Source organism: Osmerus eperlanus, chromosome 11 (assembly GCF_963692335.1).
Source record: "Osmerus eperlanus chromosome 11, fOsmEpe2.1, whole genome shotgun sequence".
In the NCBI taxonomy this organism is placed as follows: Eukaryota; Metazoa; Chordata; class Actinopteri; order Osmeriformes; family Osmeridae; genus Osmerus; species Osmerus eperlanus.
In genome coordinates, this window is record NC_085028.1 from 5,695,408 (window position 1) to 5,712,875 (window position 17,468).

Sequence of the window (17,468 nt, forward strand, 5' to 3'; positions counted from 1 at the left end):
AAATCAGAGTATGTTTGGGCTATACCTACGTATGATGTCATGATTTTGATGTAGGCCAGACATTTTAATTGTGTAGCCTAATTCTGTATTTTCTAAGCGATGTAGTGTCTGAATAAAATCTAAGAGTATTTAGTTGTTTCAGTCTGCATAGCCGATTTATTTACCTCGGTTCAACCCTTTCACACAAACAATCAGACATGAATGTCTGGGAGTAATATAGCGTTACTATGATCCCTTTTTATAACCAGCTTCATTCTGACGTGTCCCAAATGAAGCCAACACGTAGCCTACTTGACAAACAAGGACCAATTACATTTAGAAGCCTATTCATGATCTGAAATTCATGATGTGAAACTCCTGGGGGATTTTTTAAATTTTACACAGGCATAAAAGTGGGATGCAAGGATGCGACCCAGTGTCGTGCTTTTGTGTGTTTGTATCCACTCGATCTTACTCACGAGTAGGCTGTTCAAAGACGATGTTGGTGATGCGACTCTGCGTATTCGTCTGTGTGGGATGCAAGTTAAATAGCCTGCCGTCATCGTGGCTGTTCAGCGCACGCACTCTAGGCTACTGCGGTAAAGATGCGTCTGCTATTGCCGCGGATAGGTTGATCGTACAGAGGCCCTTGGAAAAAAAGAATTTATTTGCAACTGCATTTGGAGTTCGATGCCTCCAGGAAGGACGTTTAGTGTCAGCTAATTTTGGCTATTGATGGTGTAATGTAATAGACGCTTTCAGTCCGACTGTAAGAGAGGCGTGCTCGGGAGAGCTACAATAAGAGTCGTAACCTATAGGCTACCGGGAGGTTCAGAAACCTATTAGCGTATTAACAAATACATGTTAAAGATAAAGACGAATCGGCGATTTAAATGTCTACATTCATTCTGGGAATTGTAGGATGTTGAGGTAAGAAAACCAAACGACCCTGATACATCCATTGATCATGGTGGTAGTAATGGTAGTGCATGTAAATGGTTAGCTAACATTAAATACTTCATAGATGAGCCGTTGTCGAAACATAGACCATGATAAAGTCATATATATCTATCTTATCAACTGTGGGCTTTTATCTTATTCACATTGTATACTCTGTTATCATTGGACGTTCTCCTTATTATTTGTACATTCAAAATAATTCGCCTTAAACCATCAATCAAATTGAAAGAACACTGTACATGGTTACAGTTGAATATACATGTCAGTGAATCACAACCATAGCCTACCAAGCTATCCAATCTTCAATGTGGGCTGTTGCTCATATTGATCTGTTGCTGTATTGGATTATTAGACCTTGTGTGCAGTAACATCCTCCTGGAGATGAAATGACTTATTGAATCTTGTTTTCAATTATGAGCCTATGATTGAACTTGCTTCTTTCTTTGTAGGTTGTTTACTTGTGTCTTGTATACTGGACTAGCTACATGACTGATCTCTCCCAATGGAGATACAGTGAGCTTGTGGAGCCCGACAGAGAAAGATGTTGACATCCCAGTCACTGAAGATCCCTCGCAACCACACAGTGACAAGATATTCTGATCCCACATACTTCACAGCACCCACTCCTCTGACATCTTAGTCAGAGGGGGGTCACACATTATCTCATACCCCTTTCCTTGTTAACTGACTCCTATGAGGCCCACAGCTATGCTCCAGCAGAACAACAACAACAACTATCCATGTCTGGATATGGCTGCGTCTCCCAGACCAGCTGTCCAACAGTGCCCGAAGGCCAGCCTGCCCTTTGGTGCTGGCCGGCTGGAGCTGGGAGACATTCCCCTGGTCAGGGGGCTTCGTGCCTGGGCCCTGTGCTCCAAGAACCGAAGGAGGACCCCTGCCCCATCCTCCTGTGCTCCGGGGCTCCGGCCCGTGGATCTCTACCCCGCTGCTGAGTGGGGTCGGCTGGGCTATGGACTGGGGCTACCTCCCCTGGACTCCAGGCAGGCTGGGCTGGGGGCTCTGGTCACGGTGGCCACCTTGAAGGCCTCAGAAGGGGGTGGTCAGACCCAGACGCGCTGCCTGGTAGTTCGGACGGAGGGTGGGAGGTGTCTGTACTCCACGGCCACCTCCCAGGGACGCCACCCGCAGGAGTCCGCCTCCACCCTGGTGGGCGGCTGGCTGAAGGAGAGGGTAGCAGGAGGAGCCAATGCTGGAAGAACAGCGAACGGGGAGAGAGGAGGGGCTCAAGGGGCGTGTCGAATAAAACTGCGTCACGGCCGGAGGTGGAGGACGTCCTGTAGGCCACCAGCTGCCCCCCTCTCTGATGGAACGTTCCAGAACGTTCCAGAGGAACAGGAACTAGGAGCTCTCCCCAGAGAGGGGAAACAGGAAGAAGGGGACAAAGCAAGCCTCCTCAGGACAGATCCGGACGGCCAGAGGGGCAGACAAGACCGAGGGGGGTCCAGGAGCCCCAGAAGCAACAACGTTCCAACCCAGAGCTCCTCGCGCTGCCCCAGGAGGCACGGGGGGCAGGGCAGCAGGGGTGGAGGGGCGGGGCAGGGTGGAAGTGAGGGGGCAACCCATCGGCAGAGCGGCGATACGGTGGACAGTATGGAGCAGCAGGAAGAGGAAGCCCGCGAGGGAACGGGACGCGTGGGGTTAACGGGGCGTGAGTCATCCGCGCCTCCATCCGGCGCCGACCTAGAACCTTGCAGCCCTGTCGCTGAAGACCAGAATGACACGGAGCGCTCTGACTCACAGAGAGAGCTGTCTCCCCAGACCTCCCTCCACACAGACCTCCAGGAGGAGAAGACAAAGGAGGAGCCCACCGGAGCTGAGGAGAACGACCCAGGCAGCTGCAGTGTTTTCAGGGGAACGCTGAGAGACTCGCGGGGCTTGGAGGAAGGCGCAAATTGGGTTGTGGATCATGTGGAGTCGGAGAAGGAACCGGAGGGAATGGATGGAGCAGAGAGGCAAGGCCTGAGTGGGTTGGACGAGTGCATGCATGTTAGAGCCCTAGAGAAACACCACTGCACGTTGGCTTCAACCTCGGCCGCTACACTGAGCTCCGGTCCTGCAGAGGGCAGCACCTTCACAGCCGAGCTTGACACCCGCTGTGAACTCATAGAAAAGGAGAGTATCTTAGACGTTGTACACCACGACGAGATAAAGCACTGTGTGAAATATCCTCCACACGAGACAGACCCAGTGACTGAGGAGAGAGAGAGGGTTGATGACGATGGGAGTGAACTCTTGGACGCTGGGGTCCAGTCGACCTCACCAGAGGTCGGGGACCCCTGCAATCCGCCTGGGGAGACCCCGTGCAAGGTCACTGATGATGAGGTTAGGCCGATGGAAGTGTTCAAACGTGGCCATGTCACAGCCTATGGATTGGAGGGTGAGGCTGGACAGGAGAAGGAGTTTGAGGAGGAGAAAGAGGAGGAGTTGGAGGCCGGGAGGACTGGGAGGACTGGGGACTGCAGGAAGGAGATAGAGCAGGAGCGCAGTGGAGAAGAGTCCCAACTGATCACGGAGGAGAAGGAGTCACATGAGGAGTCTAGGCCAGAGGAGTTGAACCAGGAGAAGGAGTCAGATGAGGAGTCTAGGCCAGAGGAGTTGAACCAGGAGAAGGAGTCAGATGAGGATGATCAAACAGAGGAGTTGAATGGGAAGTTGGAAGCGCTGGTGGAGGATAGTAACAAGTCACCGGGAAGAGAGTTCAGCAAAGAAGTGATCAGAACTGAGGAGTTGGAGGAGTTTAGGCCTGGGGATACAGTGGGGGAGTTAGGAATGGAGGAGAGGAACGGAGATATAGAAAAGGAGTGTAGGCCAGAGGAGGCATGTCCAGTAGCTCCACCTGCAGCCCTAATAGAAGAAAAAGGAAGTGGAGAAAGAGGGTGGAGCAAGAGAGAAGGAGAGGATGTGAGAGAGGGAGAGGTGGAGAGAAAAGGACTGGGAGAGAGAGAGGTAGAGAGAAAAGGAGAGGGACAGAGAGAGGTAGAGGGAGAGATAGAGGGAGAGGTAGAGAGTAAAGGAGTGGGAGAGAGAGACGGAGAGGCAGAGGTAGACTCAGTAGGTCAGTCATGCAACACCCCTTCTCTGGGCCCTGTTGCCCTAGGCTGCCCTGCTACTTTTGTCACAAACTCACCACATAATCCTCCCCCCCTGGCCGTCATGGCAACGGGCCTCCCCTGTCCGGAGGGGGTGAGGGAGGCAGAGGGAGGGGCCTCGGCAGAGCTCCAGAATGCAGAGAACCGGGAGCATGAGCAGGGCAGCAAGGTGGCCTCTGTAGGGGGGTCTGTGGAGAGGGGACAGGAGGAGGAAGAGGAGGAAGAGGAGGAAGAGGACGACTTTGGGCTGTTCATGCAGGCAGGGGAGCAGTCGTCGTGGGAGGACGGTTTTGTCACATCACCTCCAGTGCCTTGTGGGAACGGAGACAGTGCTGGTGAGTGCAATCACACACACACACACATACAGTGACTTAAAATATATTAAAGGGACAGGTTTCACAATCCCACAACAAACACTCAATAATCTAAAAAATCATACCAGAATTAGAACTATCACATCAGTAGCTTTAAATAATCCAAAGAGCAAGTGTCTAAAACAGCGGAGACTAAAGGATTTGTGTTTTTCAACAAGGCAGAAGTGAGTGACTCGTCTCTTTTGTTTTTTCTTTATAACAATAGCCAGGGCATTAAGTCAATCCCAGAACTCAGGGCGTATACTAATCAGCTAGTCTGGTCTGACCTCGATTCAAGAGGCCCTTTCCCTCTCGCTGTTTCTTACTCTCTCTCGCTGTCTCTTTCTCTCTCATCACTCTCTCGCTCGCTCTCTCTCTCTCTTCACTCTCCCTCTGGTTCTCCCTTGTTCTCTCAGTATTTTGGTTTCTCCTCATCTCCTCTCCCTTCCTTCACCCTCTCCTCTCTCTAACTCGCATAAAGGTATTAATGATTTAATGCTCTACTGAGGAGAGATTGGAGGGTGAAGGTGCAGGGTGTGTGCGTGTGTGTGTGGGAGGAGAGGGGGGGGTGGGTTGTTGTGAAGGTGCAGGGTGTGTGTGTGTGTGCGTGTGTGTGGAAGGAGAGGGGGGGTGGGTTGTTGTGAAGGCTTTGGGCTGTAAGTCTTAGTTAGCCTTAGGGCACAGGGTTCTGAGTTAAAGAGACAGAGACACAGGAAGTTGATCCAGAGAGAAGGATAGATAACCAGGTTAGATCGAACTAGCTCTGACAAACATTCTAAAAGCATCTTCGTGGGCCTTTGTGGTTTGAGTGCCGAGACTTCCCTGAACACCACCAATAACCATCTCACAAACAAAAACACTTTGTCCATTCAGGTCATTTTAATGAGGACACAGCCTGAAAAACATGGGTCTATTTGTAGCATACACCATGTCCCCACACCTCAGGGACGACTGTGTGGTGTGTGTAATCATGGCCAGGGAAAGCCAGGCAAGTCACTGTGTGAGGTAGGGAACTAATACACCCTCCCTGTCCCAATACAGCACTTGAAAACCATCTAAACTCAGACGAGTCTGCTCATTGGACATCAGGCTGGACAGACAGCTCGGTCCACCAATCGGAGGAGACATGGACAGCCTTCCCTAACGATCCTGTGGGGCTGGAGGGGCGGGACGCAGCGGGACAGTGGTGGCCCAGCTGTGCTGAGGAGGAGACGGGAGATAGACAGCCCACCAAGCAGGATCTGGTACAGTGAACCCTGACACACCTCAAACACAACTCTGAATTTTGTTCTCGTGTAAAAAACGATCTTAGAACGAACCTCCTCAGTCATTTTGGAACAAAATGGCCTTTCTGTCAGCTCAACTTCCTCCACAAGTACAAAAGTAGAGTCACCCGACCCTACAAACAAACACATTTCAGCAGGTTGAAAAGATGGTCAGTCATGTGGATGTTATTGACACATATCTGTGACTTTTATCTCTTTCAAGAACACTGTGTTCCGGGAGGTCTTCCCCTGCCTGCCTTCCTCCTCCGTGAAGGGGGAGGTGGTTCCCACACTCACACAGCTCCTCAGGGGGGTCCCGGCTCAGCCCAGCCCAGCGGAGGACCTCCGGTAAGGGGCTCAGGGGACCAGAGAGAGGGGCTCTGTTTTACTGGAAGTCTGGTCCAGCAAGCCCAACACTCACTTTGTTCAGAGTTTTTATAGTAACATAGATAAATCAATTATCTTATCAAGTAATCAATGTCTTGTAATTTAATACATGTTTATATGTTTGTATATAAATATATAAATCAAATTGCAGCTGAAAAATTATGAAATATAATACCAGTAATCAAGGTCTGGAAGTATATAAAAAAATGAATATGGAAATCTACTCTAAATGCTAATATGACCTACAATTTTACAGAAATAAATAGAAAAATATCCTTGCAGGAAGTAAATAAGCAGTGATCCTCAAGCAAGTTGCTAAGATGCCAATGCACGTCAGTTAATAAGCATTTTAACTGACGTCCTTTGACACTGTATATGACAAACTCCAACATGTGAAATCAGATGGATAACGAGTCCTCTTGCCTCCCTCCCAACCTTCAATTTTGGATTTTAACAATTCCCTGTTGTTGAGTTCCGGCCATAGATCAACAGCCACAGTCAAGGTTATGTCACGCAGAAAATCGACATTAATTTTAATGAAGCTGTGACAGTTTCTCAATAAACGTCTCAGAGGTTAATGTGTATGTAATTCTGATATGTGGTTAGTTTGTTCCCTCCCCTCATGCGTGTGATTGGTTTGCTTTGGTCCGGGTGCTGCAGGCTATTGGATGGGTTTCATGACCTGAACAAGATGATTGGCTGGCGGTACAAGAGGGCCAATGCCGTGTCCTGTGAGCTTCTTCTGCAGTCGTTGCATCTGGACCAGCATGGCAGAGTGAGTGGAGTCAATCACACCACCTACAGCTTATTTAGTTTTCCATCAATCCACTGTCCATATGATGTAAAAACAACATCTCTTTCTTTTCTCCAAACTGGTAGAATTATTGAAGTTATAGAAAAAATGACGACATATAACCTAGCTGTAGATCATCATATGAATAAAAAACGGTACACTGACTTCCAATGAGCAAACTGCACCATGTGATGATGCAGCACATACAGTGGATACCTGTACACATAACCTCAGTTCAGTGCTAATGAGTCTGTACTGTATGTTCACCGCATGTGTGTACTCGCAGTCAAATGCTGAAGCATGTGAGGCCCTGAGTTTGTGTGTGTGTGTGTGTGTAGCAACTTACCATAAATGTGAACTAATAGTCAGAATTGAACCATACTCCCAAAAAACTAAACAAAGCGTGACTACTTTTTTTTTGTCTTTTCTCAGGACTATATCTCTGGGATTCAGTCCACCAATCACAGTCCATCTCTTCGCCTCCCCTCATCCAATCAGTATGCTTCGACCACCGGGAAGAGATGGGTATCTTATGACCATAACAAAAACATCATGGAGTAGCTAGCTCAGCCAGACTCTTAGTGTGCTCCTTGTTCGGACTGTGCTTTGCCAATCATCTGACATGACATCATTTTCAGTCCTGTGGGGCAAAATGAACCATTTCAACGTTTCAGCCCAACCCGCTATCCCTGTAAGGATCGATCGATACATGTGTGCTGACATTTGATTGACCAGATCATGTACACTTGTCTATGGACAATCCTCCATTTTGGCTCTGCCTTTACTGTAACTTGACTAATTTCAACCCTCTCATAAAACAATATGCCTTTGTTATGTAATTAGGGGAAGTTTGACTGGCCCTGTGAAGACAAAGCAATTGTTGTTATCCATGTTACTGCTTGCAGGGGGGAAATGAAAGGAACAATGTAGGAAAACGGTTATGCAACAGAAGGTTGCAGTGTTATGGAAAAGTTGTTTACAACTTCATCCGCTCACTCTCCCAAAGGAAGGAATAAACGCACACATACACTTACAAACACCAATTCTGTCTCATCATGCAATGTTGTTTTCAACAGTTTATCACTATATGCATGTCTACTGTGTTTTACAAACACTGTGGCAGACAGGATACATTTATCAATTTTCTTATTATTACAGACAATACTTTAGTATGGATATGTTTACTGACACAGCTGCAGATCTGACATTAGGCTTACATTTACTGTACCTTGGGAGAGCCTGACTGAGGTGAGAATGAGATTTACTTGAATATAATTCAATATTCGTCATTAACAATGAAGTTACTAGTTTGTTTTTAGAGCAGAAGCAAACAAGCGATCATCACACCACGTCTAAAGATTATATTTGGTTAATCTTGTTTCTTTGTCTGTGGGCCCATTCAATCATCAAACTAGAAAAAAAGTTAAATATAGCATATGTCGTCATTTGTACAAAATATGAATTCCTCCAGAAAACAATATGAATATTTTCGGAGTTCGAATTGAAAAAGAAAACGAGATTGTCAACTTGTTAATTGATGTAATAAAATGATACACCACAATTGACTTATGTTCATCATCTGCGACCAGCGTCTCTGGAACAATGTCTAGGAGAAGCGGTTGACTGAACATAACTAAAGGTCTCTCTACCCAAGTTCATGGTCAAAGTCCTTTGTCAAAGTCAACTGAGAATATATTGTAAGCTACAGGATAAGACAGGTCTACGGTGCTGAAATGGTTAACAGAAATGTGCTGAGTCAGAGTTACTGCATCACCACCAGATAAGAGCGCTGGTTCCATTGGTGGTTCGCATGGTGAAAAGTAGGCGAGTTTGTGGCCTAAAATGACCTTTAGTAAAGTATCAAGCTGTCTGAAGTCTGCATAATAATACAGCTGGGCGATTAGCTGCCTCTCCGATTGTAAGCATTTGCCTGCAATGTTCTATTTTTTTCTCAGTCACAGTCAAGCATGTGATCCGTTTTCTCCTCGGATCACATGCTTATAGTATTATTCTTACTGTAAAAGGCCATAGGCTAGGATAAACAAGATATGTGAATTAACTGGATTAACATGATACTTGAGGTGTAAATAAACGAGATGTAGATTAACTCATCAGGTTAAGGCCTTATGATGATTCTAAGTAAACCCCTCGTTTTCATTTGTACATAGCCTAGTAATTGTGTTGTTTGACTCACTATAATCTGTAAAACAAACAGGCAATTGGAAAGGGAAGGTTTGACCATTTTGAGTGGTGGCACTCTTACTAAATTGTATTATCATACTAGGACTATCGTTTTTAATAAGATAGGCCTACATTGCTAAACATAAGCGCGTTCCATTACTGTGAGAGGAAGTTGTACTGCTTGTCATATTAGAATCTGTCTCTGAACACACCCCATGGCAAACTTGTAGCAGTGGGTGGAGGAGAGTGACAAGGAGGTGTTCGATGAGGACCAGACAAACTTCCTGAGAGACGAGACGGGAGATAGTCAGGGGACGCAGTCAGTTAGACAGATGATAGCGTTGTTAGAGAGATGTCTTCGCTGAGCAAATCGTGGATTCTGCTCGTAGGCTTAATACTTTTCTATGTGACCTATCTGATGCTTGGGGCACTCGTTTTCTCCAGCATAGAGCGGCCAGTCGAGGAACAACTTAAACTTGACATAGAAACGCTACGGCAAGAGTTTCTTAATCAAAGTTGCATAAATGATACTTCGCTCGATACATTTTTGGTAAAAGTTTTGGAAGCCAACAAGTATGGAGTGTCTATCCTGCGGAATTCCTCACTGGATTCAAACTGGGATCTGGCTTCCTCTTTGTTCTTTGCCAACACTTTGGTAACAACAGTCGGTAAGCCGTTCATAATTTTGTTGTTTCCTTGTTGTTTTTGTCTGACGCAAAACTAAGCAGAGTAAGAAAGCAAATGTTGTAGGTCTCATTTTAATAGGTATAGGGCTAATTGCTACACAAATATGCCACGTAGACCAGGCTACCTCTTAATGCCCTGTCGCCATTCCGATGTTGACAGATGTGAAGTCTCCTACTAGTTGAATGCATGTGTTTTTGTTTACCGACCATGCCTCATTTTAGAAATCAAGCATCGCTATTTTGCAGAAGACGCTTGCGGGACAAGTGTGTCCTTTTCACATCTCGCTGTGTTTTTTTCATCCGTTGTCAGGACTAAGATGCCCGTTATATCTGTAAGCAGGCAGAATTTTCGGCTTTTTGAACGGGGAGTTTTCCAATACCACTCAAACCTTTCTTATCTCAATCTCGACTCTGATCAAAGCCAAGTTGTTTCAAAGTATAGCGTATCTAACTGACGGTATTTTACCAGGCCGACAGAAACCCCAGTCCATAAACATTCAAGGTGTCTTAGGGAGCTACAGAACGCTAGTCATGATCTTGAATGTATCAAAGGTCCATCACCAAACATATCTCAGACACTGAGACTTGCCATATGCTCCCATTATGGTATCATGCTTTGCGGAGTTTGAGGGGAGTTAAGATGTTAGGGTTACATACTACCAAAGGATTACACATGTGGCTAAATATATTACAGTTATGTATCCTACTCTAAGGTCTACAGGACTTTCCTGTTCAGTCATGCAAATGGTTCATCACCATTACACTGAAATACATGCAAATACATAAGTGACATGTTATCTATTTAGCCAGGGCAACGTAAGTTGGGTCACTGCTCAGCACTTTGGACCAGGGAGCAGAAGGAACAGTTCTGTTGATTTGACCTCAGTGTTAGCTTGAAAATCCACAGGATACTGCAGAAATTGTATAAAATTGGCATGTCTGTGTGAATCTGGATATCTGGGTCCTCGCTAGTTATAGATGTCAAGTCGCTGTTAGATTGCAAAATCTGGAGTCAGATGGCTGAGCGGTGAGGGAGTCGGGCTAGTAATCTGGAGGTTGCTAGTTCGATTCCCAGCCGTGCCAAATGACGTTGTGTCCTTGGGCAAGGCACTTCACCCTACTTGCTTCAGGGAGAATGTCCCTGTACTTACTGTAAGTCGCTCTGGATAAGAGCGTCTGCTAAATGACTAAATGTAAATGTAATGTAAAATAATCAGGTTGATGGGCCTCCATGTGTGGTATTTGTGTGATGGGTCTCGAGTGGATGTTACAGACTTGTTGATTGCTTCAGATGAGAGGCCGATGTGCATATCGCTGTGTTTATCTGCTGGATAAGAGCTGGTTCCAAGGTACTCAACAACATCATGACAAGACAGCCATGACAACCCAGACAAGAATGCAACCTCAGGGGGCTTAAGAAAGAACAGGTTTTTGCTGACCACACAAACCAACATCAGTTGCAGTTATGACTCCCAGTCAGCTCATAACCACAGCCATGCATATCCCCCCTTTCCTGACATGCAAAGGGAGCCAAAGTTCAGCCTGTTCTCTCTGTCTGAACGGAGTCATATTAAAACGTTCGTAGCTCAATTCTATTTTCCCTCTCATGAACTAAGGTGATGGTTTGGGTTTTCACACAGTGGGCTTGTCACAGTGGCTTGGTGTGACTGTGGCTTGGTGTTCCGGAGTGTTGAGGTGTTGCTTGACTGTTGGGTTTCTTCCCGCCTTTTGGTTCCAGAGCAGTTTCTTTCGTTCAGCTCTGGAAGGAGATCCCTGCATTGTCTGTTTGTCTCTGTTTAGCTTCAGCCTATGGTTTTTGAGTAATTACATAAACGGATAAATGTGAATGCCTAATATAGAGGGTCATTTGGGGTGAGGGAAGCCTGAAGATATATGGTTGTTTTCATTATACGTTCGTTCATTCTGATGTCGAAAGGCCACCGGTGCAAGGGTTAACTGTGACCAGTGGGCCTCTTAGATGAACGACAAAGATTGTGCGTGTTTGTGTGAGGGTGAGGAGGGCCCCAGAGGCTGTATTCAGATAAACACACTATCCATGTTCTCAGGGCAGGATTATGACTGCTTTTGATGGCTGCGTGAAGGAGAAACACATAGGTGGCTTTGTTATCATTTCCCCCGGTCTCTCTCCTCCTCCCCACTCCTTTTCTCTCTTTGTTTGTCTCTCAATCTTTTTATCTTTGTCTTAGCATTTTCACTGAAGAAAAACAAGAATTGGTCTCCCCAGTGGCTCACCAGACAGAGCGCGTAGCACAAAGGCGTAAGGCCTTACCGCAGGGTTCCCCTATCTCCTTGATTTTCTGTCTCTCTGTCTCGATCAAAATAAATAAAGCCAATAAAAAAAGCCCCCAAAATATTGAAGAAATTACACCCACACAAACACACAAAAAACAATAATATGTATTACATTTTCCATCTTGTATTCTCATTGTTGAGTGCACCAGAGATGGCTATCAGCTCTTTGTGAAAGGGCTTACTGGGGTGACTCAACCTAGAAAACTTGGATGAAAATGATACAACTTTCCGGGAACACTACATACTTCCTGTTGTGTGGTGACTGGTTTGACCGGTCTGCTTTTATGACCTGGCAAATGTACCTAGTATATCTGATGGTCCGGTGACAGAAAACTTGAATACTCCTGACCTAGTAACCTAACATTAAGTGTGGAAATTGTCCTTATTGTTTAAAGTATTAACAAGTTTAAAGTTCTGTGTCAAGGCAAAAGTAAAATGATTAACCTGAATTATAACTCTCTCTCTCTCTCTCTCTCTCTCTCTCTCTCTCTCTCTCTCTCTCTCTCTCTCTCTCTCTGTCTCAGGTTATGGGCACACCACTCCTCTTTCAGATGCAGGGAAGGCCTTCTCCATCTTCTACGCTCTACTGGGCGTCCCGTTCACTATGCTGGTGCTGACGGCCTGCGTCCAGCGCCTCATGTACCCGCTGGTCTACGCTCCCGTGGGGCTGGTCCAGCGGGCCGGCCTGACCCAGCGCTCAGCCACGGAGGTCCACTTCCTGGTTCTGACGGTTGTGGTGGTGCTGAGCTTCTTCATGGTTCCTGCGGCGGTCTTCAACACGTTGGAGGATAACTGGTCCTTCCTGGACGCTGTGTACTTTTGCTTTATCTCGCTGTGCACCATCGGACTTGGGGACTATGTGCCGGGGGAGCAGGCAGGACAGAGGCTCCGGCCTCTTTATAAGATCTCTGTCATGGGTGAGTTGTCTCTGCCTGCCTGGTCGTACATCATTGCTATGTCAGTCTCTTTTTTTTTCTTTCTTTTTTTCTCTCTTTCTGTCTGTCTGTCTCTCTCTCTCGCTCTCTCGCTCTCAATCTTTTTTCTCTCTTTTTTCTCTTTCTTCTCTCTATCTCTCTCACCATTTGTTTATCTGCGGTCAACTCTACAGAATGCTTGTCACAGGTGAGTCTGTGAGCCGGCAACACTGCTGTCAGCTGTCAACTTCCTGTTTCTTTATGATAATCTCAGTATACTGCAGAGTACAGTATACTGCAAATACACTCAGACTTTAGGTGTCTGAGTGTATTTGACTAATGGGCGGGTCAATGAAAACCCTATTGGTTGTATAAACACACACAACACATCCTTTATTCTGTTTCCCCGGATCTAGTTAGTGGTGTTGTCTTTGATGACGAAGCATCTTTAGTGAGGGATTTCGTTTGGGACTGTGGGTGACTGGACCTGGGTGTGGTTTTCACAGCTGTGCGAAAGCAGAGACGAGGGCTGTGTTATGTTTCAGAAAGTTTTTGCCCTTGTGCCCATACTAAGTCCTCATCTCCTTACTACTAGGAATGTGAGTCCAAACAGGAAGGAATCAACTTTTTGGACTGGAATGCATCCGGAGATAAACAGGAGAATGCCCAGCATTGCCAGGAGTGACTTGTTCAACCCAGAAGCCAGATTTTAGGACTCTCGAGCGCGTCTATTTCTTAGCATGGTCAGAGCAAGCTGTCTGATTGGTCTGATCAGAGAGAGCTGTCTGATTGGTCTGTCCAGCTCTGACAGCTGCCCGTGGGGGAAGTGCAGCTCACAGTGGGACGGAGAAAAAATGTGGCACCTCTTCTGTGAGAAATAACACTTCATAAGTGCTATTTTTACTTCAGTTAGTCAAGACAGTGAACGTGAAGTGAACTTGACTCTATTCAACGACAGCAACTGGATGAGGTTGTTTTTTTGTTCTTGTTGGAAGGATTCAAATAGTAAGCCTAATCTTCCTTTTTTTTACGTGGAGAAGCAGCTCACTTTTTACGTCTGATTTCTCAGGAAAGGTAGAATGTGTGAAAGGAACAACTGTTAAAAGGATACTTCCATCAATTTCTTTAGTCAGTTGAAAACATCAGCTCAGTGATACTGCATGTGACACAGTCTTGGCCTCTGCATGAGCTTGTCCTAATCTCCTCATGTATGTTCCTGTTTTCACCCAATGACCTGGGGGAAAACCATTCTAACATGTACAGATGTCTTTTGAAGAGACGTCACTCTGCAGACAGATTCTGAATGAAGTCGCCACGATCTCATAATGACACCTACGTCTGAACGTTCATTTGTCAGAGATGTTGGTCATCACAGTACGGGTCACATGCACTAACCCTGACAGGTCAAGAAGGAAACAGCTTCAAGTAGGCCGCCAATTGTAAAGTAAAGGTGGGGGAAACGATCCCTGTCTCTCCCGCCACTTGTAGCTCTCTGAGGGCTTGTTTTGTCCCAGAATGCATTATGCAGAGTCACAAGCCATCTCTGTTAGGGGTAATTGGGTTAAGTTAGGAATGAGACTCTTATTCTGTCTGAAAATAAACCCTCTGTTCTGTCCAGTATAAGGTATTCTATTGATGAGTTTGGGGGGCTGTCAATTCCTTTTAGGAATTACTTGTAGCTTGGGAAACATCTGTATTGAAACAGTGTTGTTGGAAGCAGGATTTCAACTATCCACCCATGTTGCATCAGAAACTCTCGAGGAGAAGGAAGGTTGGATTTATAGAGAACACACAAATAGCTTGTGAGAACAGCTATATAGGCCTAAATACAGTTTGATTTGATTTGACAAAAGGGTTGTGGATGCTCGGCTAAACCAGTGCTCCAGTTCCTACCCTTCGCTTGTTGCCTGGTTTCAGCCACTATGTAGGTCACATCCCCTCTGATTAACCTCGTTGGTTGTTCTCGTCTCCAAGGAGGATTTGCCTGCGCTGGAAAATAGTGTGTTTTGAACACTGAACTTTTCATCCTCAAACAAGTGACCCAAGACTAATAAATACTTCTGACTTGATGTGACAGAAAAGATTCCTCAAAACAAGCCACAACTTCACTTCTCCCTCAACTGAAACTATTTTACATTTACATTTAGTCATTTAGCAGACACTCTTATCCAGAGCGACTTACAGTAAGTACAGGGACATTCCCCCTGAGGCAAGTAGGGTGAAGTGCCTTGCCCAAGGACACAACGTCAATTGACACGGCCGGGAATCGAACTGGCAACCTTCAGATTACTAGCCCGATTCCCTAACCGCTCAGCCACCTGACTCCCATTTTATTTATATCTACTCAATTCTGCCAGTCAGTCATAATTCAGCATCTGTTTCTTCGTGGTTACGCTAACCCTGCTCTCCTCCCTCCAGTTTACCTCTTCCTAGGCCTGCTAATGATGTACCTGGTTCTGCGTGCCTTCCACAAACTGGCCGACCTGCATGGCCTCACGGCCATGCTGCAGCTGCCCCACTGTGAAGAGGACGAGGATGAGGACAAGACGCCCATCGTGGAGGCCGGCCCAGAGGACCAGCAGCAGGCTGACAAGGCTGCCAGCAAGCCACTAGACCCCGGATCACAGCTCTCGTACAACTCCATCAACCGATAGCTTAGCTGTGGTTAGCTCAGGTCTCTCTCTCTCTGTCTCTCTTTCTCGGTTTTCTGTCTCTCTGTCTCTGACCCATTCCTCTCTGTCTCGCTTGCTGTGTCTCTCTCTGTCCACCTCTCCATCTCTCCCTGTTTCTCGTTCTCTTTCTCTGTGTCTCTCTCTCTCTGACCCACTCTCTGTCCTGTTTTCTCTGTCTCTCTACTCTCCCTTTCTCTCCTCTCTCTCTCTTTCTGTGTCTTCAGAATAGTGACACCATGTAATTCACCTGCATTCAGGTTCCAGGACAGCTAGTCTACAATGTTCCACATTGATGTGGGGAGGTCGGTGGTGACTAGTTTACAATTTGTATCCTAGTTTAGGTGTTGGGGGTGGGGGGGCTGTAAAGTAAAGCCTTACTGTTACTAGGCAACCCGCCATCACCACAAGGCCTATGCCAGGCTCTGAACCACCAGACTACAGCAGCCTGACCAGACCAAAAAGAGCAAACATGACCTCTTCAGATACGCAGGTGCACCAGGTGTGACACTGCTAAGATGGGCACTCTGTTCAGCATTGACGTGCCCATCCACATCACGGAGGGATTGACAAGGAGTTCATTTTTAAATACTGTTATTCTCTCTTGACCAAAAATGTATGACTTATGTTCGGCAAACCAAACTGGTATGGTAATGTATTGTGTTGGATCTTGTGTTTGTGTCATTACATATTTCTGTTGGAACTGTGTGCCTTTTGGTCAGGGCAACTGTTACACCCGTTCAACACTACGCACACATTTAACACACACACACATTCAACACAACACACAGGTCACCACAACACACAGGTCACCAGAGTGGTCTTTTTTGAGACCATGTTTGGCAATGCAGAATAAAAAAATGCCATGGGCTGGCTTCCTATGTGGTGCTGCCCCCTACAGTGTCTGCTTATGTATTGCAACATGTTTATTGTTTGCAGGAATGACAGGGCTAAAAGGTTTCAATGGAGGGAAGAGATGATAGATGGTTATGAGATGTCCACGTATGTTACTGATGTATTTGGTGGTAGACTTCAAGATTATACCAGTTTGTCTGTGTCGGTATGAGATAAATGTCAAGGTACAATATCAATGATCAATTTAGTGGATGTTTTGGACGTGTCCTTGGTATTGTGATAGTTTTGAGTTGATTTCCCAGACACCCTCAGAAAAGGAATAGAGACTTTGATCTTCAATCGAAAACATGTACTGAAAGTAGTTTGAAGATCAGAGGCCTAATTTGTAAAACGTTCTTGTGAGTTAACCAAGTTTTTATCGCAAGATTTTTCCAAAATATGTTTACGCAATTTATTCAAACTAGCTTTAGATATTGTTTTACTTAAATTACATTGTAGTGGGCAATATAAACTATCCCACTGCAAGCACTCAATAGTGGCTTCTGCTCAAGTATTCATGATATGCTAGCAATACATGTGGATTTCTACTCATGCACAATTTAAGATGATCAAGTCGGTGCGTGTGCACATTTTTAGAAATAAAGTTGGGTTTATCAATCTACCGTATTTCTGAGAAACGTATCATAAGTCTATCATATTTTGAAGAATTCTGTCCATATTGAGCATGTAGGAAAGTTTCTGAAGTGCACTTTAGCTGTTCACATCCTGCCAGGTGCTCATGCTTCTCTCCGTCCATGACAGGGCGCTGCTCCTCTTGAATGGACCCCATAAATCCTAATACTGTATTTGTTATATATATAGTTTATCCCAGCAGACTGACTGAAAACTGTTATATGTACTGTATGATAGCGTGTTGATCGATATTTAATTACAGGGTGAGATTTTATTTCAAATGCATGTAATGTATCCACAGCCAATTAAAAACTTCACCTTGTTAACGGCT

The 17,468-nt window shown here is 45.8% G+C and overlaps 2 protein-coding genes across 5 annotated transcripts; both read left to right on the plus strand.

Annotated features, from left to right (window-relative positions):
• The first annotated feature begins 439 nt into the window (after window positions 1-439).
• si:ch211-14c7.2 (uncharacterized) lies at window positions 440-8,400 on the plus strand. 3 transcript variants are annotated; one of them, XM_062473303.1, is made up of 7 exons: window positions 440-909; window positions 1,389-3,906; window positions 3,985-4,384; window positions 5,444-5,646; window positions 5,891-6,015; window positions 6,715-6,829; window positions 7,280-8,400. In XM_062473303.1, the coding sequence occupies exons 2-7, from the start codon at window positions 1,633-1,635 to the stop codon at window positions 7,406-7,408; spliced, it is 3,246 nt and encodes a 1,081-aa protein (XP_062329287.1). In that variant the 5' UTR covers window positions 440-909; window positions 1,389-1,632; the 3' UTR covers window positions 7,409-8,400. The 3 variants fall into 3 exon arrangements, with proteins under 3 accessions (XP_062329287.1, XP_062329286.1, XP_062329285.1); XM_062473302.1 differs by having other exon boundaries at window positions 1,389-3,876; window positions 3,907-4,384; XM_062473301.1 differs by having other exon boundaries at window positions 1,389-4,384.
• A 252-nt stretch (window positions 8,401-8,652) lies between these two features.
• Window positions 8,653-17,463, plus strand: kcnk6 (potassium channel, subfamily K, member 6). 2 transcript variants are annotated; one of them, XM_062472433.1, is made up of 3 exons: window positions 8,653-8,765; window positions 12,552-12,944; window positions 15,360-17,463. In XM_062472433.1, the coding sequence occupies exons 2-3, from the start codon at window positions 12,632-12,634 to the stop codon at window positions 15,593-15,595; spliced, it is 549 nt and encodes a 182-aa protein (XP_062328417.1). In that variant the 5' UTR covers window positions 8,653-8,765; window positions 12,552-12,631; the 3' UTR covers window positions 15,596-17,463. The 2 variants fall into 2 exon arrangements, with proteins under 2 accessions (XP_062328417.1, XP_062328416.1); XM_062472432.1 differs by lacking the exon at window positions 8,653-8,765 and adding an exon at window positions 9,206-9,696.
• The last annotated feature ends 5 nt before the right edge of the window (window positions 17,464-17,468 follow it).